This window comes from Syzygium oleosum, unplaced genomic scaffold (genome assembly GCF_021117445.2).
Source record: "Syzygium oleosum isolate NSW1041296 unplaced genomic scaffold, Sole_v2.1 Sole_v2.26, whole genome shotgun sequence".
In the NCBI taxonomy this organism is placed as follows: Eukaryota; Viridiplantae; Streptophyta; class Magnoliopsida; order Myrtales; family Myrtaceae; genus Syzygium; species Syzygium oleosum.
Window position 1 is genome coordinate 1,312,827 of NW_026607510.1, and position 27,743 is coordinate 1,340,569.

The 27,743-nt window shown below is 39.8% G+C and overlaps 2 protein-coding genes across 4 annotated transcripts; both read right to left on the reverse strand.

Moving 5' to 3' along the window:
- Positions 1-69: 69 nt before the first annotated feature.
- On the reverse strand, positions 70-7,273 carry LOC115682643 (fatty acid amide hydrolase-like). 3 transcript variants are annotated; one of them, XM_030606922.2, is made up of 20 exons: positions 6,926-7,259; positions 6,623-6,732; positions 5,076-5,136; positions 4,466-4,653; positions 4,082-4,211; positions 3,794-3,871; positions 3,562-3,709; positions 3,182-3,294; positions 2,802-2,877; positions 2,640-2,711; positions 2,476-2,527; positions 2,097-2,168; positions 1,868-1,948; positions 1,561-1,664; positions 1,374-1,466; positions 1,145-1,213; positions 1,001-1,065; positions 833-894; positions 645-740; positions 70-456 (listed from the first exon to the last, which is right to left on the reverse strand). In XM_030606922.2, the coding sequence occupies exons 1-20, from the start codon at positions 7,164-7,166 to the stop codon at positions 394-396; spliced, it is 1,974 nt and encodes a 657-aa protein (XP_030462782.1). In that variant the 5' UTR covers positions 7,167-7,259; the 3' UTR covers positions 70-393. The 3 variants fall into 3 exon arrangements, 1 of the variants encoding a protein (XP_030462782.1); XR_008814508.1 differs by lacking the exon at positions 833-894 and having other exon boundaries at positions 318-456; positions 6,926-7,269; XR_008814509.1 differs by lacking the exons at positions 70-456; positions 645-740; positions 833-894 and having other exon boundaries at positions 996-1,065; positions 1,283-1,466; positions 6,926-7,273.
- A 13,380-nt stretch (positions 7,274-20,653) lies between these two features.
- Positions 20,654-26,824, reverse strand: LOC115682624 (ATP-citrate synthase beta chain protein 2-like). The gene is made up of 17 exons (XM_030606898.2): positions 26,655-26,824; positions 25,803-25,921; positions 25,577-25,679; positions 24,941-25,006; positions 24,732-24,855; positions 24,451-24,585; positions 24,055-24,115; positions 23,888-23,964; positions 23,502-23,657; positions 23,288-23,416; positions 22,947-23,079; positions 22,715-22,842; positions 22,412-22,517; positions 22,252-22,328; positions 22,094-22,164; positions 21,717-22,001; positions 20,654-21,190 (listed from the first exon to the last, which is right to left on the reverse strand). The coding sequence occupies exons 2-17, from the start codon at positions 25,900-25,902 to the stop codon at positions 21,115-21,117; spliced, it is 1,827 nt and encodes a 608-aa protein (XP_030462758.1). The 5' UTR covers positions 25,903-25,921; positions 26,655-26,824; the 3' UTR covers positions 20,654-21,114.
- Between the last annotated feature and the right edge of the window lie 919 nt (positions 26,825-27,743).

Consider the following 27,743-nt stretch of genomic DNA (forward strand, 5'->3'; position numbering starts at 1 on the left):
CTCTTCTCGTCTTTTAAAATCTGAATCAAACCATCCATTGGAAAAGTTGCAGCAGTAACAGAGCAGTCATTTGGTAAATAAGGACATTGGATGGTTTCAAAGTCACTCTTGCCAGCAGGAAAACCTCTGTACACATCAAGTCACTTGCAAAAGCCATAAACTGTTTTTTCCTTTTCTTTTTTTGGGCGTTTGGGTCAGGACCGTTGGGTCATATTCTAAGACAGTTTCAAGCACCAGACTAAGTTTACTCCATCTTCCAGATCCCTGACCTGAATAATTCATCACGTAAACAGTAATTATGAAAGGCAAAAGGAAAATTTTCAATGGTGTATCGCCGAATAAAGATGAAAGGGACTTGTCGAGCAGGCGGATAAAGCTCTCTCTGCCCATTGATTAGTCCTCCTTGAGCAGATCATAGAATACTTCTGGCTTTTGGCACTCGGATATGCACAGGGCCTAGAGCAAAGTAAGTTCATGTTATGTTAGTGAACCCTCATGACAGATTGCATAGCAGTGTGTTATAATAAGTTATTGCCTTACAGAACCCTGAGAGAATGAATTCCTCAGAATTGCCCAAGTAATTAGAGAATTTTGTGTAATGAATTTTAGCTGACTAGGCCAAACAGAAGAGGGAAGAGAGTCACCTGCATGGCATGAGCTATGTGGATCAATGTCGGCTCAGACCACGGCCTCCCGATAAACTGAAGGCCAATTGGCAAGCCCAATTTGTCATATCCAACCTATAGATCCACAAAAAGTATGTATCAGACAAGTTAAAAATTCATTATCTCTGACTAGAAACAATGATGTGCAAATAAGTATGTGCTCGTACCGGGATTGTTATGGTAGGCAATCCTAGAAAGTTCCCTGCTATTGAATAACGCACAAGTGCAGCTGGAACAATGAGGTTGCTCAGTTTAATACCTTTCCTAGCACTCAGCGATAGAGCAATTTATAATCAAAACAAGTGAAAAACCAACAATAGGTCAGTTTTCTGTACCTCCATTTATGTAATCAAGTTCACCAGTTTCGCGAGCATCATCGAAGATTTCATACGCAGTTACCCTGTCAAAAATTTCAGTATCCTTTGTCAATTCTATTTTTTTTATGACAAAGAAGACATAACTCAATTGGGAATAAGTACCCTATTGTTGGCGACACAATGACATCTGCTTTAGCAAATATATTCCTGTGAAATTGCAGCTGCCGGTTCCTGTAGATATATGAGAAAGCCAGTTAATGTCACATGACTAGTAAGACCAAACAAAATAGTCAAGCTTACCTAACACACATAGGTGATCTGTTCATCTCACTACTACAACCTTAAGGTCTTAAGTGAACATAGCATGAACTAACGACAGCTGGGGCTTTACCTAATTCTCTGGGCCTTAATATACTCCTGGCTGCTGAAGGAACCATATACACCGAGTGCCACCCTTGCATCCCATCCTAATTCTGCAACATCCCTAACTCATCGATGTTGTTATGTCAGAATCTATAATTGCTCAAATGGATTCTCTTATTTAGGAGAAGATGTTACTGTTTGATCAGGAGACATACAGTTTCTCTAGATAAGAACTGAGTGATGTGTGGCACTCGGACGCGATTGTTGTGTAATGTGCCAGTCGCATCACTTCTATCTCCGGTATAGTCACCTCCAGAGTCTTTAAAGGAAAAAACGATTTGGAGAGTTAGCAAGGAATCACCCACTATTCTTCAACTGATGATGATGACAGCTATCAGTTGTAGTCTCTCATTTTTGCACTTGTTGCATAGAATAATGAGTCATTCTGTTACAATTTGAGAATAAAAGAGGCACGACATAAATTAGGAATTGGAACAAAAAAGTAAGGAATTTTTTAAGTACCTCCCAACCATACTGTTTATGAAGCTTGTCCAGTGCATGAGAACAACATGCCTTGATTTCATCACTGCAATCATCGAACCACTAATTGGTTTAATTAGTGGTTTGACAAAGAAGAAACGCAGTTAGATGATAATATTTCAGAGAGTGATCCGATACCATTAACTGATTCAGTTTATTAGGCTTAAAAGGTGCATGTGACATTAAGACAGAGAGAGCAATTGTTACCAACCTTTCCATACTTTGCCAATCTGATGCCAGAAATAGGTGTAGTCGGCTTCAATAAGGGATAGTATTCTTTGGGCTACTTATACGGAAAATCAAAGATTGCAAGTCAGACAGAAAATGCATTCTTTAGAAAGAAAGAAAGATGATAGGCCTTGCATATGGCAGAATGAAAATGAGAGAGACAAGAAGAAGAATGAAATTTTTTTTAAACAGAGTTGTTGCAATTCATTTTCTCCATCATGTTCAGTCTCAACAGTGAGTTTCATTCACTAAGGTGAATACTCATCGTCACCCGAGAAGATGATGTTTTAAATGTGCATGATCAACTCCATGTCATTCAGAACAGAAATCGTTGCTAGTATGAAAATTTAGTGGGACAGTACCGATGGGAGTGTTGGACTATGCGGAACAGGTTGGCCACTTAAAGCTGCGTAACTGGAAAAGTAAATCAAAGTGAAGATGTATTAATAGAAAGACAAAGATTCCTCTGGGTATGACAAGGAACAAAAGTTTAAGGGCTAGAGATGTCTAAAAGTATATCACTGACACGACAAAGGCATCCTCAATTGTGCCAGCAAGTATACCAACCATCCCAACAGTCCAATTCAGAGGAAGAACGCTGCAAGTCGAAACAAGAACCAGAATTCTGATGCTGAAAAATGTGCAAGAGACTAACATGCTGAAGGAATACTGACAAACTGGTTTTTACCCCTCATGTGGTACACGTCCAAAAGTCGGCTTTAAACCAACCACGCCACAAAGAGCCGCAGGCATCCGCACGGATCCTGAAGATACATTGCAAAAAACTTGGGCTTATAAGAAAAAAACTACCATAGGTTTTTTATGTTGTTTTCTTTAAAAGAATCATCTAGTCAAGTAGTTGAGGAAGATTTTGACTGGATCACATGCTCGTCTAGTACAGGAAGATTTTTTGTGTGATGCCTGAGTTTGTATGATGATGGTTATCGAATGAACTCTTTCGTCCACCACATAATATCATGAGGCAGAACTTTCCTTCTTAGTTGAATTTCTGGCTTAGCTTTGGCATTTACATGCAAAAAGAAAATGAACAGAGAATAAAGAACTCACCTCCCCCGTCAACACCAAGAGCAACAGGACATAATCCTGCAGAAACCACAGCAGCAGATCCACTCGATGAACCCCCGGCTATCCTTTTGCTATCATATGGATTCCTAGCAGTTCTACAGCAGTATGAAAATGGAGAGTGATGTCATCCTGTTGAAGCTATACTATCTGCCATTGATTATTTCCTGAGCAATCATGAATAATTCCAGCAAAAGAAGTGCGTGGCACATATAAATGTAGAGGCATTTCTTCCTAGAAAAGCATTATCAGACAGCTATAGCTGCCAGAGGACATTGTTAGAGGCAATTTATTCCATTTTCCAAATGCGCAATTTTTTTGTACAATTTCGGGAGAGAGGAGGAGCAGGTAAAAGATTCTCCTACCCATAGTGAGGATTTATCCCACTCGTTCCAGCGCCAAGCTCGTGCATATTGGTTTTACCGACAAGTATGGCTCCGCACGACCTGAGGCGCATAACGCAGCACGCGTCCCCCTGACAAGTTCTGAATTTGTGCAGCCACTTTGTACCACCTGTAACAACCAATCCATAAGAGAAAGCACTCAGCACAGAGAATTAGAGACCAGAAATATAATGTGATCTTTACTCTGTATAACCTGTGGTAGGGTAGGGAGAGCAATCTATCTCATCCTTGACAGCGACCGGTACTCCATCCAGTACAGAAATTGGCTCTCCTGATAAAGAAAATACAAGTTACAACAAATAGTTGGAGAGGAATGCTTGGCTAGATAGAGAATGCCACTGCAAGCATATTTCCGGGATGAGACAAGCTCAATAAAAATATTGAATAAGTTAACATATGATACGTACTTCTTTGTAGGAACCGAGCATATTTATATTGCTTTGACTTGAGGTTATCTATACCATTTGGCAAACAAGGTTACCTCTTTCATAGCGGAGAGTCGACTCTTTAGCTTGCCTCAGAATATCTTCGGCTTTGCAGTCGATGAAGAAGGCCATTGGCAATGGTCGAGCGGAAGATTCTTCGACAGAAGCTATAAATCTCTGTGCCACCTGCCAAACATATAAGAGAGATTAGATTCAGTCAGCTCAAAGAGTGGTGCGTGTCCAGACAGTCGAAAGAAGTAAAATTTTAGGCCTTGGTTATTCATGCATTGTTTTGACATGCAAGGCAGAGAGGAAAAAATCAGAAACATAACGGATACAGGGTTCCACGGTAGAAATCGGCGCATTTTCGTCTATCGGCATGCTATGTCACTGATAAAAAGAAGTCAGAAGGCCATACATAAGTTGATCAAACGATTTACCTTAAGTGGTGTTAGTACTCCTGAGCTATAGGCTCTCGAGTAGTCCATTATAGTCCATCGGCGGAAAGAAGGCTTCGTCCCATCTACTAATTCTTCAACCAGTGGAGTTATCGCATTCACTGCTTTCTGAACTTTTTCCGGCACGGACAGATTAGGATCTATCTCAATCACTTCTTTCTCGTTCAGTTCTGCAAAGACAAGTCAGCAGGAACAGTCATAGCTTCTTGTTGCAGTCTTGATGAATGATTTAGAATGTAAGAACATTCAAAGTAACCTTTTTTTTGGTCGACACATTCAAAGTAACTTGGATTCACATCACAACTATCAATATCAAAAACTTTTCTACTTTTAACAGGAATCTGTCTACATGAGCTCAGTGAGAGCAAGTACATATTGAGTGATGGAGGCATTCCGAGTCTAATTTATCAGTATACTAAGTGACGCCACAGACTCTTGCCGAGTATCGTACGTTGCTCGCTTGTTCAAATCTCTACTTCTACTCTATCACACTAATGAACATACGAAGTTTGTAAATCGGTCTTCATATACCCACTTGCATTACTTTACTGAAAACTCAAAATGGTCTAATGATTAGGTGCAAAGATCATACCTTCAAATGGGTGCAAGGGAACAAAGACCGGGGACTCCTCTATCTCTGCATTAGAAACAAGCTGCAAATTTCGAATCGAATCATAACCTTAGTGCAAAATATGCTTTACAAGTGCCAAATCATTATGCAAAATTGCAGAAAAATCCGGTCACCATACCTGATTATTTTCCACATCTCCTAAAAAATGACAGGTCATTTTTTCTATAATTACTATTCGGTCAACAAAACGCTTTCATTTTCCAATCCCTCGACATTTTCGTTGATTTTTTTATGCGATAGACGGGCCAAGCAAATAATCGATGACGGATTCCTAGGGATTGTTTCGGCATGTATGCACAAAATAGTTACCAAAATCGAAACTTTGCGCATTTGACAAAAGACCCGCATACATTTTCAATTTATGTTTTACGCAGCCTGTATAAAGTTTTGTTTCAATTACGACCTTTTTTTTTTTTAAAAGAAAAAACTTCAACAACGAAACTCATTACACCTTTCAGAACGCCGTCGCTACTGTTGAGAAAATCAATGAAGGTGAAGTTGGAGTGATTGGGGAGCACGCGAATGGAATATTCATGGCCACGTATCTATTAATTTATTTTTTTCTAATTGCACTATGGTCCAAAGAATGAACGTGGGTCGAACCCACATGACCAATTTGCATTAAAGCAACATGGGCCACACAGAAACGTGTAGGCACATAATAGAAAAATTAACTCAAGCCAAATTGGCAACTGAATATATAATGTGGGTCGGTAGTACGGTGAATTTCGACCATAATTATGATAATTTGACACAATTAAGTCATAAATTGATTAGTCCTCTGCAAAATCAAATTGCTCTAAAGGTTTATTGTTAAGGTCTTAGGTACATTAATGCCCTAAGGTTGTCAGGAGTCAGGACTAGGAGAATACATTGTGCAACGGAATTTAATATTAGACGATCAGTGATTTTCCTATATGCAACTTCGATTGGCGACGTGTAATTTTTCTAGCTTTGATTGTCTCGGAATTGGTTACTACTTATGGTTTATACGAACATAATGTTCCATAAAGTTTGAAGAACTATACTCCTTACCCCGCCATTGCATGCAGTGTACGGTCAAACCTAGGAATGCAACCTCTTCTCCAATCTCTAATTTCCAATTTTAGTGACACGATGTTATCAATGTGGCGGCTTTCATTTGATCTGTTACCAGAAGAGAAGGTCGTGCGGAAACTGCGATTCGATTTCACGAAAGCCGATCGAACAAATAAAACTTTACATAGGTGACAATATATAGTCGGAGAAATTTCGGGATATTTTTTTTTTGGATAGCATGAAAAGTTGGAGCGTCCGGCTTGTTTGATATCATGATTAAAGCGAAGCATCGCCATTAGTAAACAATCAAAGGGACCAAGCAAAGTTAATATGATTCTTCTGGAAAAAAGAATGTCACCCTTACTGCTTCGAGTGGAATGGATGAAGGTAATAGTTAGCTAGGGTTGCATCTTTTCTGTGAAAAGATTCCATCGACCAAGCGATAAAACAGAAAGAGAACAGGGAAGTACCTTGTGAATGAGGTTGTTTTTCTTGAGGAAGTATAACAACACTGCCCCGAATATCCTCGATTCCAAGAACCACACGAAGATCTTCACCAGAAGTCCGGCCATGCGAGGAGCTGAAAGTGACGAAGCAGAAAGAAGGCCGAGTCAGTGAATTCACTAGCATATATGACAGTATCATAAGAACATACACACGTGTAAAGCGAACTTTTTGGTTTTGATTCTCTCTTTTTTCTCCACTTTGCTTTCTTGATCAAGTCTCTTGCTTTCAGAATGGACGAGAGAGAGAGAGATGATGATGAAACAAACCTTTAACATTGGCTTGGAGATAGAATTCATCACTGTGAGGGCCAAGATCAACTGTCTCCGCCGCCTTGTAAACGACTCCCTTATCTCTGAACAACCCCATATTCTCTCTCTCTCTCTCTCTCTCTCTCTCTCTCTCTCTCTCTCTCCGGTGAATTTGCAGAAGGAGAGAGGATACACAAAGATCAGAGAGTGAGAGTGCGTGTGTGAGCGCTTGTGGGTGAAGTTCACAAGAAAAGGTCATCGCACAACCAAAAGCCCCCGTCTTTTATAGTACGAGAGTTAGGCGGAGAAGGCAAGAACGGCATCAAGAACGAAAGCCCACGAGAATAAATTAATGAATCAAACAAGAAAAACCAAAGTTTCACGATAAAAGCAAGTGGTGGGGGTGTGGGTATGGTTATGGTATACGTTAGCTACTATAGCTGAATAGATGAATATGGAATCTAGCAAATTTAAGAGTCACCCCCAAGTGGCTCTCTCTCTCTCTCTCTCTTTCTATTGATTGTTCAAGCGAGCTATTTGGAAAAAGCCAAAAAAAAATTATTATACAAAAAAATTCAAGGTTTAAAAGGCAAATACTGAAAACAAGTAAGGGATTGCTTGCCCATCTAAAGTTAAATGATCGAAAAGATAGAAAAAATAGTACAAAAGCTGACTTTTCTTTAGAGGGTCACAGATTTCTTGAGCAATAGACCCTCTCTTTGGGCAGCTAGGGCTTGAGAGGGAGGCTTTCCTAACGGCTCTATCACCGGTCACCACGAAGCATCGTTGCTTAGGATAGTTGTGGAGTGAAAGTTTATGTCCGGTTCATCAATTAAATGAAGTCACCTATCCCGAAAAGAACCCTCAAAGGACCATTGCCTACTGCTAAAACTAATGGCACATTATCAACCCTATGACATTTAATGCATGAATGAAACTTGTAGCATTTTGTAATTGGCCAAGAAAGGAGAAGTTTGTATCATATTCCATGTTCATTAAGTTGTGATCTAGTAGAGTACAAGGGTCTTAAATAGTAATACCGAGACCGGAGCTAAACATATGTTATTTCTCTCGTGAAATATGATTCGGCTTGGTCCACCAAAACTCGTCGGATAGAAATATCCGATAATCCAGCACGGAAAACTTCGATGTATGCATTCTGTTCTATATAGAACTAGAGGATTCGGCATGAACATGGTGATGGAAAAGGTGGAATTGTGCATTTAAGTGTCTAAGTTGATTTGGGACGCACGCACATCCAACACGGATGTGAATATTCCCAGATAATTTGATGGAGGGGAGTTGATAAAGTTAAACTGGCATTGCTTGCTCGATATAGACTGGGTAGATTACACCACACGACCCACAGTGCATGAGCTCTACGTCATAATGGTAATTTAATTTTTTTATTAATTTTTTTCTTTTTCTTTTTCTTTTTCTTTTCTTTTTTTTTTCCTTTTTTTTTTCTACTGTGGCCGGTGAGGGTCACGACCCTCACTCGTGGCCGGCAAGGCCCTAGCTAGGCTGCCCTTGCCCTGATTTGGGCGAGGCGCTTGGAGCCAGTGTGAATTGAAAAGGAAAAAGCCTCCACCTTCTCTCTCTCTGTATTCCACGAACTCCCAACTTCAACGACCAGTAGACACCTTGAAGGCGCTGTTGCGACTCTGCTAGGGTTTTGATCAGACCCAAGAATGGAGCCCAACTTGAACGAGCCTCACTCGATGGGCACGACCATCATTGGAGTCACCTACAACGGCGGCGTTGCAAAGATTTGGGCGAGGCTAGCCTCGTCGGTCGTGGGCGAAGGCGGCCATGGCCTCACTAGCTGCCGTCGAGGCTGCTTTCGCCCGTGGTCGGCCAAGCCATTGTGAAGCTAGCCTCACCTGGTGGCCAACGAGCTCTTGCAACCCTCGTTGGCCACAGTGGAAGAAAAAAGAAGAAAAGAAGGATACAAAGGAAAAGAAAATAAAAAAGAAAGAAAAAATTTAAAATTTAGGAAAAATAAAAAAATTAGAAAAAAAAATGTCCATGCTAGCGCCAATTATGCTACGTAGGTCAGCTGGCGTTCACGTTAACAATTTCCAACCTAAATTAGCCGAGTGGACTCAATTGATACCAATATGAAAATATTTATGACTAAATTAGTCCAATTGAAAAGTTTATGACTAAATTGGTACCAATGCAATAGGTTTAAAATTTTTTGGGTACTTTTCCTTAATTAGAGATATACCTCAAGTACAACTTTCTAAAATTGAGCTAGATTCTCTGTGAGTTGCTTCGGCCACGGCTAAGCAGAGCATTACTTGTGGCAAATGTTACTTTTTTGTGCAAGTGTAAAGGGCTAAGCACTACTGTGGAAGTTGATGTTGCACTCTTCAATTATCATCACTTGCTTGAAGTTTACTCCTTTTGGGATATATTGAGCGCATATGTGAGTGGTGTAAAAAAAAAGAAGTCTTACATTGGATGTCTAGAGCTAAAAACAATCAATAATATCATGTCGACATTCTTAACTCAATGACCGAAACTTTCGAGTAGATCTAACTAGGTTGTTGGTTGGCTCAAGTTATAGGCTTCCTTTTGGATCTCCCCATTATAAAGATATTAGATTTATAGAATTGGTAAGGCTGTTTGGAGTGTACATGCTAAAGAATTGTGGTTCTTGGGTTCAATTCTCTCCTAGCAAAACTTATTTGGGGTAAAGGATAAGTGGATTCAATTAATTCCTCGACAACAACTAGGTCCACCAAGTTAATGAACCGTACCTTCGAACGAATAATTAATGGGATTAATACCGCGAAAAACTCCAAACTGGTACGCCTGTGACAATTTTACCAAAAACTAATTTTTTTACCACAAAAAACCTCAAACTGGTACACGTGTGACAAATTTACCCTCAGTTTATTTCCGTTATATTTTACTGTCAAATTGCTTTATTAAATGACACGTGATAATTGATGGATGTACCAATTTTATGTTTTACCCTTCGTTTGTCACATGCGTACTAGTTTATGATTTTTTGTGGTATTAATTCAATTTAATGGAAACTAACGGAGGGTAAATTTGTCACAAATGTACTAGTTCGAGGTTTTTGGTGGTCAAAAAATTAGTTTAGGGTAAATTTGTCATAGATGTATCAGTTTGGGGTTTTCATGATCAAAAAATTAGTTTGGGGTAAAATTGTCATAGGTGTACCAGTTTGGGGTTTTTCGTGGTATAAACCCTCATTCAAGTGGGGTGGGATTTCTAGGCACGTAGAAGTTAGTGCCCACCATTCCACTTCCAACGTCGAGAAGAACCGATGGTACCACAAATTTGGTGTGTGTCCCGAGATATTATTCGAGCCGATTCATGGGTTTCATTGTTTGTCTTGAAAAGGGCTTTTCGTAAGGAAAGGGAAAATTATCAAAAAAATTATAAATTTATTGTAATTATGGTAATTTTTTTTGTCGGATAATTGTGTTAATTAAGTTGTAAAACTTTTTAATTTGCCAATTTAGTGACAACCTTTTGACAATTTTCCAATTCAGTCCATCTGGTCAATTTTGATAGAAAATCGATGACGTGGACACGGGCCATCCTATGCGGCACTAACGTGAATTTTTTTTATAATTTTTTAAAATTTTATGAAATTATTATTATTTTATTTTTTTTTTCCTTTTTATTTTTCTTTTTTCATTGTAGCCGACAAGGCTCGACCTCACCGTCGCTGGGCGAGGTTGGCCTCACCATCGCTAGGTGAGGTCGACCTCGCCAGCGGCTAGATTGGCAAGGGTTGAGTGTCGCCGACCATGGACGAGGCCCAACCTCGCCAAATTCAGCTAGGCTTGATCCCCCACCAGAGGTCGCCAGCAAGGTCGAGTCTTGCCAATCTAGCCTTGACAAGGTCGAGCCCACAATGAAAAAAGAGAAAATAAAAAGTGAAAAATAATAAAAATAATAATTTAAAAAATTCATTAAATTTAAAAAAAATTATAAAAATTTTCCACACCAGAGTTGGTAGCGCCACGTATGACGGTCGGCGTCGACGTTATTGATTTCCAGTCAAAATTAGCTGAATGGATTGAATTAGCAAATTATCCAAAGGTTTAGGATTAAATTAGCCAAATTGAAAGGTTTAGAATTGAATTGGCACAATTATAATATGTTTAGAACTTTTTTGGTAATTTTCCCGTAAGGAAACGGGAGGAGTCATGGTTAATATTTTAGCCTCAACGAACGTGGGACCCATTCCACCCTAAAAAAACAAAAGAAATAGCTTGCATCTTATCCACACTTCTTCGTGAAATGAGAGTTTGATCTATCAACTCGTCCCATCCACACTTCAATTTTTGGGGGCCAAGTCTATTTTCCATGTACGTGAAACAAGGGCATTAATGCACATTGTTGCAACCACCACTCGTTTCGAAAAATGTCCCCTTCAAGATGATGACTAATTGCTACCCTCACTTAAATCTTATTCGCAGCAAATATATATAAAATTCTCTTTGGAAAAATTCATTTAATGGGCGAACCTCAGCGGGAGAAGAAGAGCAATCGAAACGAAACATAGACAATAAAGGATGTCGTGCAGGAATTGCTAGACATGTTACTAGTCAGTCTAGTCTTACAAGACTCTGAATGAAGTCTCATAAGAAACCAAGCAAAGACTAACATAAAATGAAACCCTAGTTGAATGAGCAAGGGATTTCGTCCAAGGCCATCTAATACTCACTGACAAGAAAAGGGTTTAGAATGACTATTAAACGTCCATGGTGCTCCTATTCGTCTGATTTTACCCCGAGTCAAAACAAAGAATGGGGAGGAGGTTTGGTGAGAGAGTCCTGGTTTAAGTTTCCTCGTCAGTAGAACAGAAGTTTACATCGGTTGGAAATATTTTATATCGGAGAAGGGGATGAGGGTTTTCTGAGTTTGGTGCACCAACAAGCAATCTAAATCTGATTCAACTTCATCTAAGGGGAATCCATTTTTTAGCTGTAATAAATGCAGCAAAACACCAGCTTGAGATTTCTCTGGACATGGGAAATTATTCAATCGGTCCCGAACCTATTGTACGGTTGTCAATTCAGTCCTAAACTTTTCAATTTTATTAGTTTATTCCTAAATATTTGCGTGAAATTTCAATATAGTCATTCCGACCAATTTTTGCTTGAAATCGCTGATGAGGCGGTGTGCCACGTAGGATGGCCGGCGATGATTGGACCGCTACATTAGTGACTTCCTGTGAAAATTAACAAAAAAGACTGTATTGAAATTTCGTGCAAAGGTTAAGGACTAAATTGGTAAGATTAAAAAGTTTAGGATTGAATTGTCATCCTTATAATGGTATAGGATCAATTGGGTAATTTTCTCTATCTAGACAGGTGGATCTCCTAGAATTGGTGGTGATTGTCTTAAATGGCATAGGAATTGAATGATTATTAAAGGGATAATTACACAAATAATCCATAAACTTTGGCCCAACGTGAAATGTCGTTCATGAACTTTTAATTTGTTCAATATAGTTCCTAAATTTTGGCTCAATGTGCAATGTTATCCCTGAACTTATAATTTGTTCAATGTGGTCCCTAAACTTTTTGTAAATATCCAATTTAGTCCTTAAACTATATGAAAATATTCAGTATTATCTTTCCATTAATTCAAATTCAGGGACAATATTGAACATTTTCATATTGTTCAAGAACTGAATTAAACATGTGTCAAAAGTTCAAGGACGACATCGAACAAATTAAAGTTCAAGGACGACATAGCACATTGGACTAAAGTTCAAAGATCACATTAAATAAATCAAAAGTTTGGGGATCACACTGCATATTAGCCAAAGTTCAAGGATTATTTGCGTCATTTCCCATTTTTAAACTAGTATTAAGTGTTGAATATGACCACTTATTTAGATGTCCTACTAATTACTGATATTAATCTTGTAGATAAATTTTATTCTACTTTTAGTGTTGATCTTCGTAGAAACTCAAAACATATAAAGAGGAGAAACCCACGGATGAATTATAAGAGAAGCACGAAATCGAACTCGAAACGTTGAACTTAAATACCCACCTAGAGTCAAGCGTGAGATTTATTCGTAAGTAAAACTACATATCATTATCTTTGGAGGGTAGAGTGACTCCATACACAATTCTGAAATGAATATGATCATATATCTAAAATCACTACTATAATGTCATATCGGACTGTTACAAAAATCAAATATTACAGGAACACGTCTATTTCTATCAACTCAAGATCTCTAGTCTCGTCATCAACTCAACCGTCTTGACAATCCCTTTTTCTTCCCTTCCACAACTGCCTTTGGTCAGACCATTCGAAATCAGCCAAATCAATCAGGACTCTGATGGACAAACCAAGCCATTCATCATAGAGACAGACAAGGAGTATTCTTGAAGTTGATTTGGCTTCTTCCATGCAAACCCACCTGCACAAACACCTAAGCTTTTCCATTCAAGATCCTTCCCCAACTACTCTTTTAACTGTCAACTGCCCCTCATTCATCATCCCGGCGTGGGTGCCCCACCTTTCAGGACACTTATGTTTGCCTCTCCTCTCGTTCACAAACATTAGGCAGCATTGTTCTGCTGTCTAATGTTTTTTGGGGGCCGCATGATCCAAGTTGTCTCGGAAATAGTCAAAACTGACACCACCATATCAGCAAAAAGGCTTCATCATGTACGGTCGATATTCTGTATTTCCTCAACAGTTTCGATCGCTTTATCTCTTCGTTGACTGACAGAATGAAAAGCTAGCAAACTGCTATTCTGATCCATCCACCAAATAATCTTGTCAGCCTTTGTCGAATGCCACGTCATAGTGACGTGGCTTTCTACAAGGATTTGATTGGAAGTAGCCTCGGACAAATCGGATGGCACACTAAGATGTCCTTGGGCTTAGATAAAACAGAGAGAGCGACGAGTACGAGTGATGTGGTGCCCCATTGACCCCAAAAAGAATTATAACAAAATGAAAGAAAAAAGAAAAGAATGAGATGTCCATACTCTGTCATGAAAAGACAAGGCTCCAAGGAGAAATCCCTTCATTATCCTATCAGATTTTTTACGAAGATCTCGAGGTTCATTCAAAACCTGTTTGGTATTTTCAACCGTAACTTATCTATTATACTTGACCCTTTTTCTTTGGTCCAAGTTCTGTATATGTGCGGCTAAACTGTGTCTTCTAGTGAAGGAAATATCGGGGTGCTATGCTATTTTGAGGGAAAGTTTTTTACTTTCCGTCCTTGTAATTTCACGCTTGTTAATCAAATCCTCATACTTTAACTATCTAATCAAGTCCTTCACTTCCACAAATTTTCTAATCATATCCGTCCTAACATCAAGCTTGACCAATTTCAACTAATGTGACTGTTATGAAATATGATAATGAGGGTAGAATTATAATATTATGTTTAGAGGGGTTTACGTTAAGCATAAATATATTGTGATTCATTCATTAAACATAATAAGACAATTTTATCCTCTCAAATATGGTATCAGAGCCAGCTGAGAAACGATAATTTTTTTTCGAGATCACCACCGCTGCCTATGCCGTCAGCGTAACCCTAACCATCACCATCTTCGACTTCCATCCACCATCATCCATCATCACTGATCACACACCCATCGCTGATTCCTCAGATCCCAAGCACCATCGCCGATTCCTCAGATCCCGTCGAGCCATTGTCGAGCACCTACGTGGAGCCGTTCATTCTAGATCCCATCGGCCTTGTCAAGCCTTTCCAATTCTCGTCACCATAGCCTTTCCAGATCTCATCGGCTATCGCCAAGCCCTTGTCGGCCTCTTACACTGAACACATGTCGCCCTCTTGTGTAGAGCACGGCGGCGACCGTTTTCACCCCTTGGTTGAAATCTAGAAAGCCACCTCAGTGTTCAATCATTGTTGAAGGTGCCACTTGAATTGGTCGAGTGACACAGATAAGCAGCGACTTAGGGTTACAAACAATTGTAAAAAAAAAAAAAACTGGACAAAGACTAATGTTATCCGGTGCAACGACAACTATTGTCCAGTTGTTGCAGCATCTTGAAGTGTTCGATGCTCTCATGTGTATGTGGTAACTCTTCAACACTGATTCGATGATTATAAGAATTTTCGATAAGTTATTGTGACTAGTTGTAATTCGATTGAACCCTCATAGTGGTGATTATATCTGGCTGATTGTGTTGTTAGAGATTGTGGTGTTTGAGTTGAACACTTGGTTGTTGTGACATTGTTCATGGGTTCAATCGTATCTTTTATGCACTAATGGTTGTTGCAGATCCTCCGCTAGTTTGACACATTTACAATTGACTTCTGTAAAGTTGGATGGTACTAATTATGCATCGTGGTCTAAAGCGGTTGAGCTTTATCTTACTGCTACCAAACAACGTGATTATCTTACGTCTACGGCCACTCAGATCAAAGTAAGGTAGTTGATTGGATTGCTAGTAATGCATTGATCTGTACTCTATTATGGCCTAGTATGGACCCCAAAATTAGTCCTCATTTTCATTCAGTGTAACACTGCTAAAGAAGTTTGGGATAAATGTGCCTTACTTTATTCTGGACAAAACAACATGACACGGGTGTGTGATACATGGGAGGCACTCTTTGATCTTAAGCGTGAAGATCAGTCATTGTCTGAATACTATGCTCGTTTCATGATACTATGTCGGTAATTGGACACTTACCTTCCAGCTTGAGATGATGCAGCCAATCTAGTAAAACGCCAATAGGATCTTCGAGTAATATTGTTTTCAAGGTGTTGGGGCCCGACTATTCCTCCAAACGCCAACAAATTACATCTCAGAGCTCTTTTCGTACAGCAAATAAGGTTTTCTCTCAAGCTCTTCATTCGACACTTACTAAAAAGATCTCCACCACAGCTTTGGAGACAAGTGCTATGGTTTCTTGTAGCACTAGTAGACATGGAACCCAAGGTCGTGGTTTTAGGGGTCGTTGACATTGTTTTGCTCATAATGGAGGTCGTGGAGGCCATGATGGAGGTATTGATGGTTGTGGCTCTCACTATTGCAATCATTGTCAAAGAGCTAGACATACTGAGGATTATTGCTACACTTTTCATCCCGAGCTCCGAGCTATTATTGCTACCTATGTCGATTCTCCAGCACCAGCTAGATCCCCCTAATGTGCATAGTACGAGTGATACTATTACAGTAACACGGGCTAAGTATGATGCATGGGTTCGCTTTCAATAGGTGATAGGCTCTTCAGCTCCTATTGCAACTGTGGCACAAACTTCAAAAGGTAGTTCATCTTGTTTACTTTCTACAACGTTCGACTCCTGGGTTATAAACTCTGGAGCCACTCATCATATAATTGGTAACTCTAAGCTATTGTCTTCATTTCATTCCACTTCCCCTGGAGTCTCAAATTCTGTTACATTAGCCGATTGTTCACAATCTCAAGTTATTGGTACTAGAGTTACTCACATGAGTTCTTCTCTTTCTCTGTCATATGTCCTACATCTCAAATCTCCATATAATTTGATTTATGTTAGTTCATTAATTAAGGAACTGAATTGTTTGGTAACATTTTTTTCGTCTCATTGTGTTTTTCAGGATCTGAGGACTGGACAGATGATTGATGGGGGGGACATTAATCAAATGGCCAGTACTATCTTGACAAGAAAGTGGTAGCTGCTGCGGCTGTGAAGCGCACATTCTCTGACGTGTATCACCTGCATTGTCGTGCTAGTCATCCACCACCGAACATTCTTCGGTGTTTATTTCCTGAGTCTGAGTCTGTGAGTTATTTTCAATGTGAAGCTTGTCGGTTTGGTAAACACCATAGGACATCTTTTCCTTCTCATTTTCCAAGTTGTGTGTTTAGTCCATTTGAGCTGGTTCGCTCAGATATGTGGGGTCCATGTTGTGTTTCTTATACTTATGGTTTTAGATATTTTGTTATATTCATGGATGATTTTTCTAGAATGACTTGGTTATTTTTAATAAAATATCATACTGAGATTTTTCATTATTTTCATCTGTTCTAATCGGTATCATATTTCCATTAAAACTTTATGATCAGATAATGCCAAAGAATATCTTGCCTCCACTACTAGTTTTCAACCCTTTCTTAATTCTCATGGTATTCTTCATCAGACTTCCTATCCATACACTCCATAGCAAAATGGTGTAGCCAAACGCAAAAATCGTCATCTCCTTGATGTTGCTCGTTGTCTTACGTTACACATGCATCTACCTATAAGTTTTTGGGGGCATGTTCTACTTACAACCTGTTACTTAATTAATCGGCTTCCAACTTCTGTTTTTCAGGGGGAGACACCATTTTCTATTTTACATCCAAATCATCCTCCCTTTGCATTACCTCTATGTGTCTTTGGTTGTGTCTGCTTTGTTCATTGTTTTACTTTAGGTCTTGATAAGTTAGATCCTCATGCCGAGAAGTGTGTCTTTATAGGTACTCTCGAACTCAAAAGGGCTATAAATGGTCCCACTTGTCGTCGTCTTTTTGTGTCTGTAGATGTGACTTTCTTTGAGGATCGACCATATTGTAATGCTTAGATGGTCCCTATGGTGACTATTGAGGGTGGCGGGTGTGTCCTACCAGCACTTCCACCACTCTCAGTACCTCTAATACCATCGACAGGATTTTAGTTTGCCGAGCACACCTATCATCAGCGTGGTGCAGCTCCTAACACAACAGTACAAACCTCACTAACGCGTGATTCATCAGTCCCCTCACCAGTTGTTGCACCATCCGCCTATCCTGATCTACCCATTGCTATTTGGAAAAGGTACACGTTCTTGAGTTGGTTATCCTGTGGATCGTTATGCTTATTATTCTGATCTTTCTCTTTATCTTCGTACTCGGCATCCCATGTTCAATTTCTTATCATATGATCGTTTGTCCCATGCATTTTCTACCTTTGTCTAGTCCTTGTCCTCTATTTCTGTGCCTAGTAGTGTTGTTGAAAATCTTACTCATCCTAGATGGCGGCAAGCCATGGAAAATGAAATGAAGGCACTCGATGAGAACCGTACTAGGCAACTTACATTATTACCTACTGGTAGAGGTGGCAAAATAAGTTAAGAACCCATATTTTAACTCATATTTAATTTTATGGTTCATAAATGGGTTGGCTTTAGTTTTAAAGATAAGCTTAAGTGAATCATAAAAATGTCATTTTTAGTTATTTTTAATTTTCTGATTTTTTAAATAATTTTTTTTTGGTAATGTTAAATAATTTTTTATTTTCTTTATTTTCTTTTTTCTTCTTCCTCTGCTGGTGGCCGACCACACGCATGGGATGAGCTCGTCGCCAGCCTCTGGCAAGCTTCAAGCCTTGCCAGGTTAGCCAATTTGGTGAGCCTCGAGTTTACCAGCCTCGGGCGAGCTCGAGCTTGCCAATTTGGCGAGGCCTCTGGTGAGCTCATTCGTCGCCTGCGGCGACCGGCCAATGAAGAGGGAAAAAGAAAAGAAAAATGATTTTTTTAAAAAAAATATTAAAAGGAGTGCCAGTTGTCAGTCCCCGGTTGTCATGGTCGCCATAGGTAGAAGGAAAAAAAAGGAAAGAAAGAAAAATATATAAAAAATCATATTTTTTTAAATTATAAAAAAATCAACAGTATTTTAACAATATATATTTATAAAAATTTATGAGAAATAAGTTTTTCTAAATTGGATTTAGTATTAAAGTCTTTTAACAATATGGGTCGGGTTGGGTTTGGATTGTTAGAATTACACTACATGAATATGGGTCGAAACGGGTTAAATGGGTCAATATGGATCGAACCATTTTCGACCCGATTTGACTCACCCGTTTGACACCCCACCTACAGGGAAACAACCTGTTGGTTGTTGTTGGGTTTTCCCAGTTAAGGTCCATCCTGATGATACTTTTGGTCGATTGAAAGCTCGATTGATTGCAAAAGGATATACTCAGATGTATGGTATTGATTATGATGACACTTTCTTGCCAGTGGCCAAAATCCCGTCTATTAGTGTTTTTATTTCCCTAGAAATGCACTTTGGCTGGCATCTTCATCAATTGGATGTCAAAAATGCCTTCTTACATGGTGATTTGGCTAAGGAAATGTACATGGAGCAACCACCTAGGTTTGTTTGCCTTGTATGGACTCAAGCAATCTTCTCGCGCTTGATTTGGTAAGTTCACTAATGCGGTTATTAAGTTTGGGTTAAAAGAGTGTCAAGTAGATCACTCGGTATTAGTTCTGTCTCTTCAGCTGGTTGTGTCCTTCTAGTGGTATATGAGATGATATTATTATCATTAGTAGTGATTCGGATGGTATCCAACAACTTAAGCAATTTCTACACACATAATTCAATACCAAGGTTTGAAACGCCTGCGATATTTTCTTGAGATTAAAGTTGCCTACTCACATGCGGGTATCAATTTATCACAACGAAAATATGTACTTGACATTCTTAATGAGGTTGAATTTCTTGGAGCAAAACTAGTTGATACTCCTGTGGAGCCTAATGTGAAACTTGAGACAGAACATGTAGAACTGTTACATGATCCAATGAAATATTGAAGATTAGTGGGTAAGTTGAACTATTTTACCGTCACAAGACTTGATATATCTTTTGATGTCAATGTAGTGAGTTAGTTTATGAGTTCTCCTCGTACTACTCATTGGGATGATATACTATAGATTATTAAATACTTAAAGGGAACACTGGGTAAAAGACTACTTTTCAAGAATTATGGCCATGTGAACACTACAGGCTTCTCTGATGCAAACTAGGCCAGATATCCTACTGACAGGAGATCTACATCAGGGTATTGCGTATTTCTTGAAGGTAATTTAGTTGCCGGGATGAGTAAGAAACAACGTGTGATTTCTCAATCAAGTGCTGAAGCAGAATATAGAGTTATGACATATGCGACAAATGAATTGCTCTAGTTGAGGATGTTATTGTCAGAAATTGATATGTCAACATCAGATCCATCGATATTATATTGTGATAATCGATCAGTTATTTATATTGCAAATAATCATGTCTTTCATGAGCGAACCAAACACAGTGAGGTTGATTGTCACTTTATACGACAAAAAGTCCAGAAGGGGAAGATCATTCTTCAACATGCAAGGGCGGTGAATCAACTGGCAGATATTTTTACTAAATCTCTACGGGGAATGGGGTCAGTTTTTAATGTAACAAGTTGTGACTATTTGATATCTACGTCCCAACTTGAGAGGGAATGTTAAGAAATATGATAATGAGTGTAGAATTATAATATTATGTCGCATATATATATTTATTGTAATTCCTTCATTAAACATAATAAGACAATTATTATCCTCTCGAACAGTGACCATTGGATGATGCCAAAATATTATACCATGAAATATGCAGACACCACATGAACGCTTGCGCAGAATTTTATCCAATGTAGGCAAGTCAGAGTATGATGTGGATAAAATTAGCCAATGCCGGCATCCATATTGACTAAATTTTATCTATGAGACGCTACAACGTTGTCGAGCCACTACATCAACTGGGTTCGGCCGAATTTGGTGATCGGGGGAGTGGGGGGGGGGAGAACTTGATTAGAAAATGCATGAAACTATGACTTCTTGACTAAAAAAATTAAAAGTACTAAAACTCGAATAAAAAAGGCGTTAAAGTACAGGTACGAAAAGTATACTTTTTCCAGTATCTCAAAATTATGCATCCTTAGTCACCAGATGCAAATTGATATTGGAAAGTCACATTAACTCAGAGACCACTGAAATTGAATTGTGCGATGGATAACTTCTTTATTGTTTCCAAGCAGTCGCGTCCGAACAAAGCACTCGCTTACACAAGCAGAAAATCACAAGTATCACTTAAAGCTTACAACCATAATACCTCACAGCACGCTCTATTGAACTGAACTTAGCCTCATGTCCTTCCTCTTACAGTAAGAAATGAGTACATTATGACTCAAGCTTTTACATAGGTCGAGATGTGCGCTTCGACCGAGTCCTCTATACTTTTATGATCAGCAATAACATAAAATTGGACAACATCGAAAAAAATAATCAAGAGAGAATTCTCTGTCCATCTACTTCTGAATGGAACTCAAGAATGACGGTGTGAAGCCTTCCACTGCGTACGAATGATAATCTAATGGCTAAGTACTTTTTTGGAGAAGGGAAATAGCTTGAAGATGACAATTTGGTCAGTGCACCCGGTGGTCAATGTGACATCACTTGGTGTAGAGAACATCCTCCCATGGGTGGCGGTACAGAGGCTGTTTCAATCTCTTCTGGTCGAAGGTGTGCCTGAGATCGAAGCAAGATTCTCAGTTAGATAAATTCTTATGATGCAATATAAAGATACTAACAAATGAAACAGAAGCACATTCAAGATAAAAAACCTCTATCTCCCTACAATCCTTAACCTGGGTGATTGTCAGTGCCTGAGCAATAGAATTCAACACCATTTGATAGTAAAAGGCCACGAAGTTCTGTTTAATTGTCTTTAAAAATGGACGGAAGTAAATCAAGAATCACAATGATGCAGCAATAAGCACTAGTAATAGTAATAGATCGCAAAGGTAAGAATAGGGTCATAAAATATGCAGAGGTCGGAGATAACCACCCCGTGTGTCTAACTTACAACTTTACCTTCATCCTTTCTATCAAATATGTTCTTCCTCAATTGGTTCAAGAGGTTTCAATCATGTCACGGACGCCAACAAAATTATATAGGATATGCTCAATGCAGACCCATCGTATAGGACACACCTAGACAAGCATATGAAATATAGGCCAGAACAGAGTTATTTCAAATTGTAATCCTGCTTACCCAATTAAACCAACAGCACGTGCCAGCACAAACAACCCATTCAAATATCCAATCTCAACAATCTCATCAATCTCTTGCTTGGTGAACATTCCACTTCCAGCGAGGAGATCCAAAAAGAGGGATCCGATAGCACCATCTACATTAAGGACCAAATTGTTTGCCTTTGAGAGGGTGTAAGTTTCAACTTGGACAGCATACTCCATGTACTTCACTGAAGGGAAATTAGTTCGTGCAAACAATTGGAGCAGCTCAACTCTCTTATCTCTGTTGTCTCCTCTCTTGATCCTTTTTGACAAAGAAGCAACAAATTCCAATTACAAGTTGCTTAATGGACGAAATGCATGACAAGTATTTGGAAAATTAGGAGCATGGCATACCTATGTCCAATTCCAGGCACACGGATGCCTTTCTTTTTCATCGACTCAACGAACTCATAAGGAGTGAGACCCTGAAGAGACATACTGCGTAACCATCACATGTTTTACCACTACAAAAGCACTCACTAAGGCACCTTAATTCGTCTGAACTATCTTACCCTGTCATAAGCATCCTTGAAGTATCTGGCGGCATCATCAATTGCTCCACCAAAACGAGGACCAATTGTGAGCAAACCTGTTTAAGGATCATTTACCACTTAGTAAAAGCAGCTATTAAGAACCTATTGCAATTGGCAAAAAGATGGCAATAATGCTCACCTGACACGAGGCAGGAAACGAGGTCTTTCCCAGCTCTTGCCGTGACTATGGTGTTGTGGGCCCCAGAGACACAGGGACCATGGTCGGCACACAACATGATGCATATCTGGCCAAAGTCAGATGCATTAGTCATAAGGATGCACCGTTTCTATGCCTTGGAATATAGTAGTCGTTCAGCAAGTTCAAGATGAAAAATGCACAAGATAGACAAAGAGAAGACAGAATTTGTGAGAATCTTTAGACAACATCAACACCTTGACCAATTGGGTATTTTTCTCCTAAATTCATGGATAAGGAACTTGCCTCAATGAACTTTGTGCAATATCGAGGAAGACTGCGTTTAAACCATAAGAGAGAGATGACATCACCCACGCCTAATCCCTGTTCAACAATGGAAGACATCGGCACACCAGCATAGCATGGCTCTTCACCTGCAAGTGCATAACAGATAAATATAGTGCAAGTGATTACTCATTTCTTGCTCCATTTAGCACCTAAAACACTTCGTTCAATTAATAAATAGCTATGGTTCAACCTCTGTCGTCAGAGATGGTGGAAATAATGTGGGTGGGAGCCCGAACTTTCCCGCTCTTAATTGCTGTGTTAAGGTCCTCAGGAATTTGTGGAGGTGTGGTTTCCTTAACTGGTGTGATCTTCCCTTCCTCAACCTGAAAGAGGATCAGCAGTAAGCATCAAGGAAGCCAAGATCTCGGTCACAGGTCTTATTCTAAGCAAGCAGGCCAAGCACTATGTGGCCTGCTCTTAGTGCTCTAGCCTCTAGGAATGGTCAGTTAATGCAAATTTTGTAGTTCACAAAATATATGTCAGTGATCTGATATTACTGCATAGTTTACAAAGAAACAGTGAAACACTAACCAGCTTCTCAAATGTTTCCCTGATTACAGTCTCAAAAGCTTCATATGATGTCGGAACAACTGCACCAGCATCCCTTAGTGCTTGATTCTTTGCTTGCGCCGACTCCATCTCCCCACCACTCTTTGCCCCCTGAGATGAAACAAAAAAAGTAAGAAAGGTTGATCCGACTAAACTTACAGAATCTAGACATATCAGGAGCCACGTAGTCGCTTACAGCATGACCAAACTGCACTTCCGACTTGAAGAGGCGCGCACAAGTTCCACTAACCCATGCCACCACTGGTTTATTAACTTTACCCTGCTTTAAGGCTTCAACTAAGGAGTACTCATCTCTGCCACCAAGCTCCCCGAGTACAACCATCATCTTAACCTGACACAGATTGATGATCATATGAGGGAATGAACTCTTGCAATGCTATGAATTGCTTAAACAGCAATATCGATGAACTAAATATGCGAGTAAAAGCCGAACAAACTGGCTGCACAATCATTAGTATGATCTTGCAATTAACATTAACAGAACATGATATATGCTGCTCTATCATCCAAGGGAAGTATAAAGCAAAAAACTCCTATGAAGCAAACAGAAAGACCATATACCTGGGGAATGTTGTTAAACCTCAAAACATGATCAGAGAGAGTGGAACCAGGGAAGACGTCTCCTCCAATAGCAATACCTAGAGAAGGACAGAGATCAGTCAATTTTTGAATTTAAGATAGTCCACATTATGGTACATTCCATGGAAGATAGAAGCAGATCTCCAAACCTTCGTATATTCCATCAGTAACGCGGGCAATAGTGTTGTAAAGTTCATTAGACATGCCACCCTGCAAATAAAGAAGCAAACAATTGATGAAAATTGCCAACAATCAATCTACGTAGAATTCTATTTACCCAATAAGTTTTGAACGAAAATTCATAGGATAGGACATCACATTGAGAATTTATTCATCAGCCAAATATTCTGATGATAACTAACACCACATTCTTACACAATTAAAAGCAGATCACACTTGTCACTTTGTTTGTGCTAAGCATACTGCTTCGCAAGCAACAGAATACTATTTGAAGCCCTACTTCTCATGTTAATAATGTCCACATGTTGCTTCAACATGACTGAAGTGTGATTATGAAGGAGAGTGCAAAAGGCATGAATACGTACAGACTTAGAGACAAAACCAACAGATCCAGGTCTGTACAGCTTGCAATGAATGATGTTGTCGATTGTCCCAGCAGTGTCTCCAATTTTGAAAGCCCCAGCTTGAATGCCTCCAACAGTTGCAGGGCCAATAACAACCTGCAATACCACCAGAATCAGAAGCTGAGTCATTTAAATGTTTGCATCATTTGAAAAGTAACACGATCGTCTCCAGATGCTTTCACATTCTAGGTGTCTGCTGCCTTCTCGATCATAAAGTCCAACTGTTTTAGGTTTTTTCTCACCTTGTTGTTTGCACGTGCATATGCAATTAGCTGTTTGGTATCTGACTCCGGAACACCTTCAGCTATTATGGCTACAACTCTGATAGTTGGCTGTTTTAGTGCAGCCATTGATGAAGCAGCAGCGCTAAAGGCACAACAAGGTGATAATAGTTAGACTCCACACAAGGATTCCAGCAAGCAGAGTTAACGCTTAGATAATCAGCACTTACCTCCTATATGAAGCGAAGTTGATAAAAACATCAGCAGTAGGATGTGTTGCACAGGCTGCTTCAACACTGCAAGAATAATAAGACAATTTGTAAGGTGCACACTTGAGAAAATGCAGTCATCGTGTTTGGGCTGTAATGTCCAGGTGGTTTCTATAATCCGATGCATCCAACATGGATGTTAAACTAATCATTCTAAAGCATTGTGATGGGTTAGGAGGGTCTGCTTGATGGGCAGAAGCATCCTTGGCACACATTGCAGCGAACTTATTCATCTTTAACTTCATCAATCTGGTTCAGTTATCAAGATTAAATTGTATAGCATGTGATCTTGTAGGCCAAGGAAATGAAGTTCCACTTTTACCTTCCATTTTTGCAAAAGCTCATGTAAAAAAGCCTAGTATTAGCAGCAAATAGTAGTTCTGATTAGTGAGGTTATGTACTATTTCTAGAGAATCTATGTATGTTTTACCATCATTTAATGCAAAACCAAGTTACTTTGGGAAAAACAAAAGGATCTTTGTTTCTTTCATTTGTTTTATAGTATCATTGTACTAATAAGGAAGCAAATTAAACCCTGTTCCAAGAGTTATGGGTCCTATGAGGGAAAAGAGAGAGGGGAGCAAGAGATTGACGTACGTTGAATGAACTGGGATGGCAATTTCCTCCTGGCCAAAAAACAGTTTCTGGAATCCTTCAGAACCGGGATTGATAATACCAGCAACTGATGGGGTTTCCCGGCCTTATCAAAACATGAAATTCGGAATAATATCAATAGCTGCTACATACAAAGAACGTCCCCGAGAACATCCCGAGAAAAGATGCATCTAGGAAAAAGAAAAGCAGCTCAAGTTTTCCAACACACCGCAAAGGAAGTCAAAGTCAAGCATCCGCTGGATAGGAAGTTGCTTGTAATTGTAGAACAGAGCCTGAGTGGTGCGGGAGAACAGTTGTCCGGTGGCCATGGCGTCGAATCAACAACACCTGCACGAATTACAGTCATCACTCTCTAGAACAACAAGCGACCGATACGTCATAATAAGATGTCAACAAGGTCAGGGCACTTCTCCAAAAGGATTGAGCACATGACATGACAAAAGAAGCAATGCTACGCTGAAAATGCGTGTTGACATGAGCCGGAAGCGCGACAAATGTTAGCAACTTCCTCTTTCCGGAACAAACACGAATTGCCAATCACACCCACATCAGATTATCATTAACCAAACACGAAATCATCAGAAACGAGCGAAACAAGGTCGAGCTCGATCCAGAGAACACCCACAAGCGTTCTCAAAATCAGAACTTTCACATCAGACTCAAGACTTACGATACGGGATCTCTCTCAACTCGACCCAGTATGCGACTGCGCGGAAAACAAGCAGAAGGGTCAATGAAAAACCCACGAATCCCCGCACCAAGAAAAGAGCGAGATCTCGCGCTCAATATATACACTCGACCAAACCGCGGGACATAAATCCCGCCGCGGAAACGACAAGGGAGAGCATCCCCCGCCCCGCCCGCCTCGGGAAACATCGACGAATCGAGGGAGCCCGCTCGTTTCAGCGATCGGACACGAGACAGAACATCAGCGCACGACCGCAACGCACTCGACGACGGATCTAACTCGGAACAGGACAAGCGAGACGGGATCAAACAGGGGGGGGGGGGGGGACGCGGCGCCGCAGCAGATTCCAGAAAACGAGAGGCGGGTCGTGACCTGAATTCGCAGGGGCGCCGCTCGCCGACGGGAAGCGCGAGCTCTGCTGCTGCTGCTCTCCGGCGCTGGTGGTGGTGGGGAGGAATGGAAGTGGAGGAGAGGGAGAGGCGGGGATTTAAATAGGCAGAGGAGGACGGAGTCAGAGACAGAGACAGAGACAGAGCAGAGGAGGCTAACTACCACTTTCTACCCAACAAATAACATTGCTACGACACCCGCAGAACAGAGAGAGAGAGATGAGGGGGTCACGTGGGGGAAGAGGGGTGGGTCACGTGGCGCGCGGCTACCCGGTTTGCCCAAATTTGGTTTTTCTCGGTGATTTCGTTGACTTGGAGTGCCCATAGCGGTGTACTTTCATTTTTTCATTTTTTTTTATTTTTATTTTCCTAATGAGGAGTTAGCACATTTTTTTTATCTAGGTAAAAGAATTTACGTGACGTAGGTATGAGTTTACACGATGTCGGAGTTTTAAAGCTCGTGTCGGTCCGGCACTTGCATCCTGAAACTTTCATTCCGTGTATTTTAGTCTTGAAACTCGTTGTCATCGTCCTCCACGTCGGAGTTTTCAACTTTTAATGGACGGAAAAGTTCGAGGTGATTTTTTTTTTCTGGAGTTAATACCACAAAAAAGCCCTAAACCGGTGTACATATGACAGATTTACCTCAAACTAATATTTTTACCATAAAAAATCTCAAACTGATACACCTGTGACAAATTTACCCTAAACTAATTTTTTGACCACCAAAAATTCCAAATTGGTACACTTACGACAAATTTACCATCCATAAAATTGGATTAATACCATGAAAAATCACAAATGCATAAACATGTGACAAACGGAGGGATAAAACCCGAAACTAGTACACCCGCCAATCGTCAACTGTTACGTGTTATCCAACTCAGCAATTTGTCGGTAAAATTTAATGGAAACTAACGGAGAGTAAATTTATCTCGGGTATATCAGTTTGAGATTTTTCCTGATATTAATCCTTTTTTCTAATAATTTTTTTCACCCGTGTGATTGTTAATAAGCCGATGGAACGCTTTGAAACTCAAAATAAAGTCGTGCTAAAAGTGAATCACGAAAC

Coding starts and splice junctions, on each gene's coding strand:
- LOC115682643 (XM_030606922.2), bottom strand. CDS start 7,166: ATGACCTTTTCTTGTGAACTTCACCCACAAGCGCTCACACACGCACTC. Junction 6,733..6,925: donor TCTCCAAGCCAATGTTAAAG/GTTTGTTTCATC, acceptor CGTCACTTTCAG/CTCCTCGCATGGCCGGACTT. Junction 3,872..4,081: donor GACTCTCCGCTATGAAAGAG/GTAACCTTGTTT, acceptor TTTCTTTATCAG/GAGAGCCAATTTCTGTACTG.
- LOC115682624 (XM_030606898.2), bottom strand. CDS start 25,902: ATGGCCACCGGACAACTGTTCTCCCGCACCACTCAGGCTCTGTTCTAC. Junction 25,007..25,576: donor GCCATCCCAGTTCATTCAAC/GTACGTCAATCT, acceptor TTATTCTTGCAG/TGTTGAAGCAGCCTGTGCAA. Junction 22,002..22,093: donor GTGCCTGGAATTGGACATAG/GTATGCCATGCT, acceptor TTTGTCAAAAAG/GATCAAGAGAGGAGACAACA.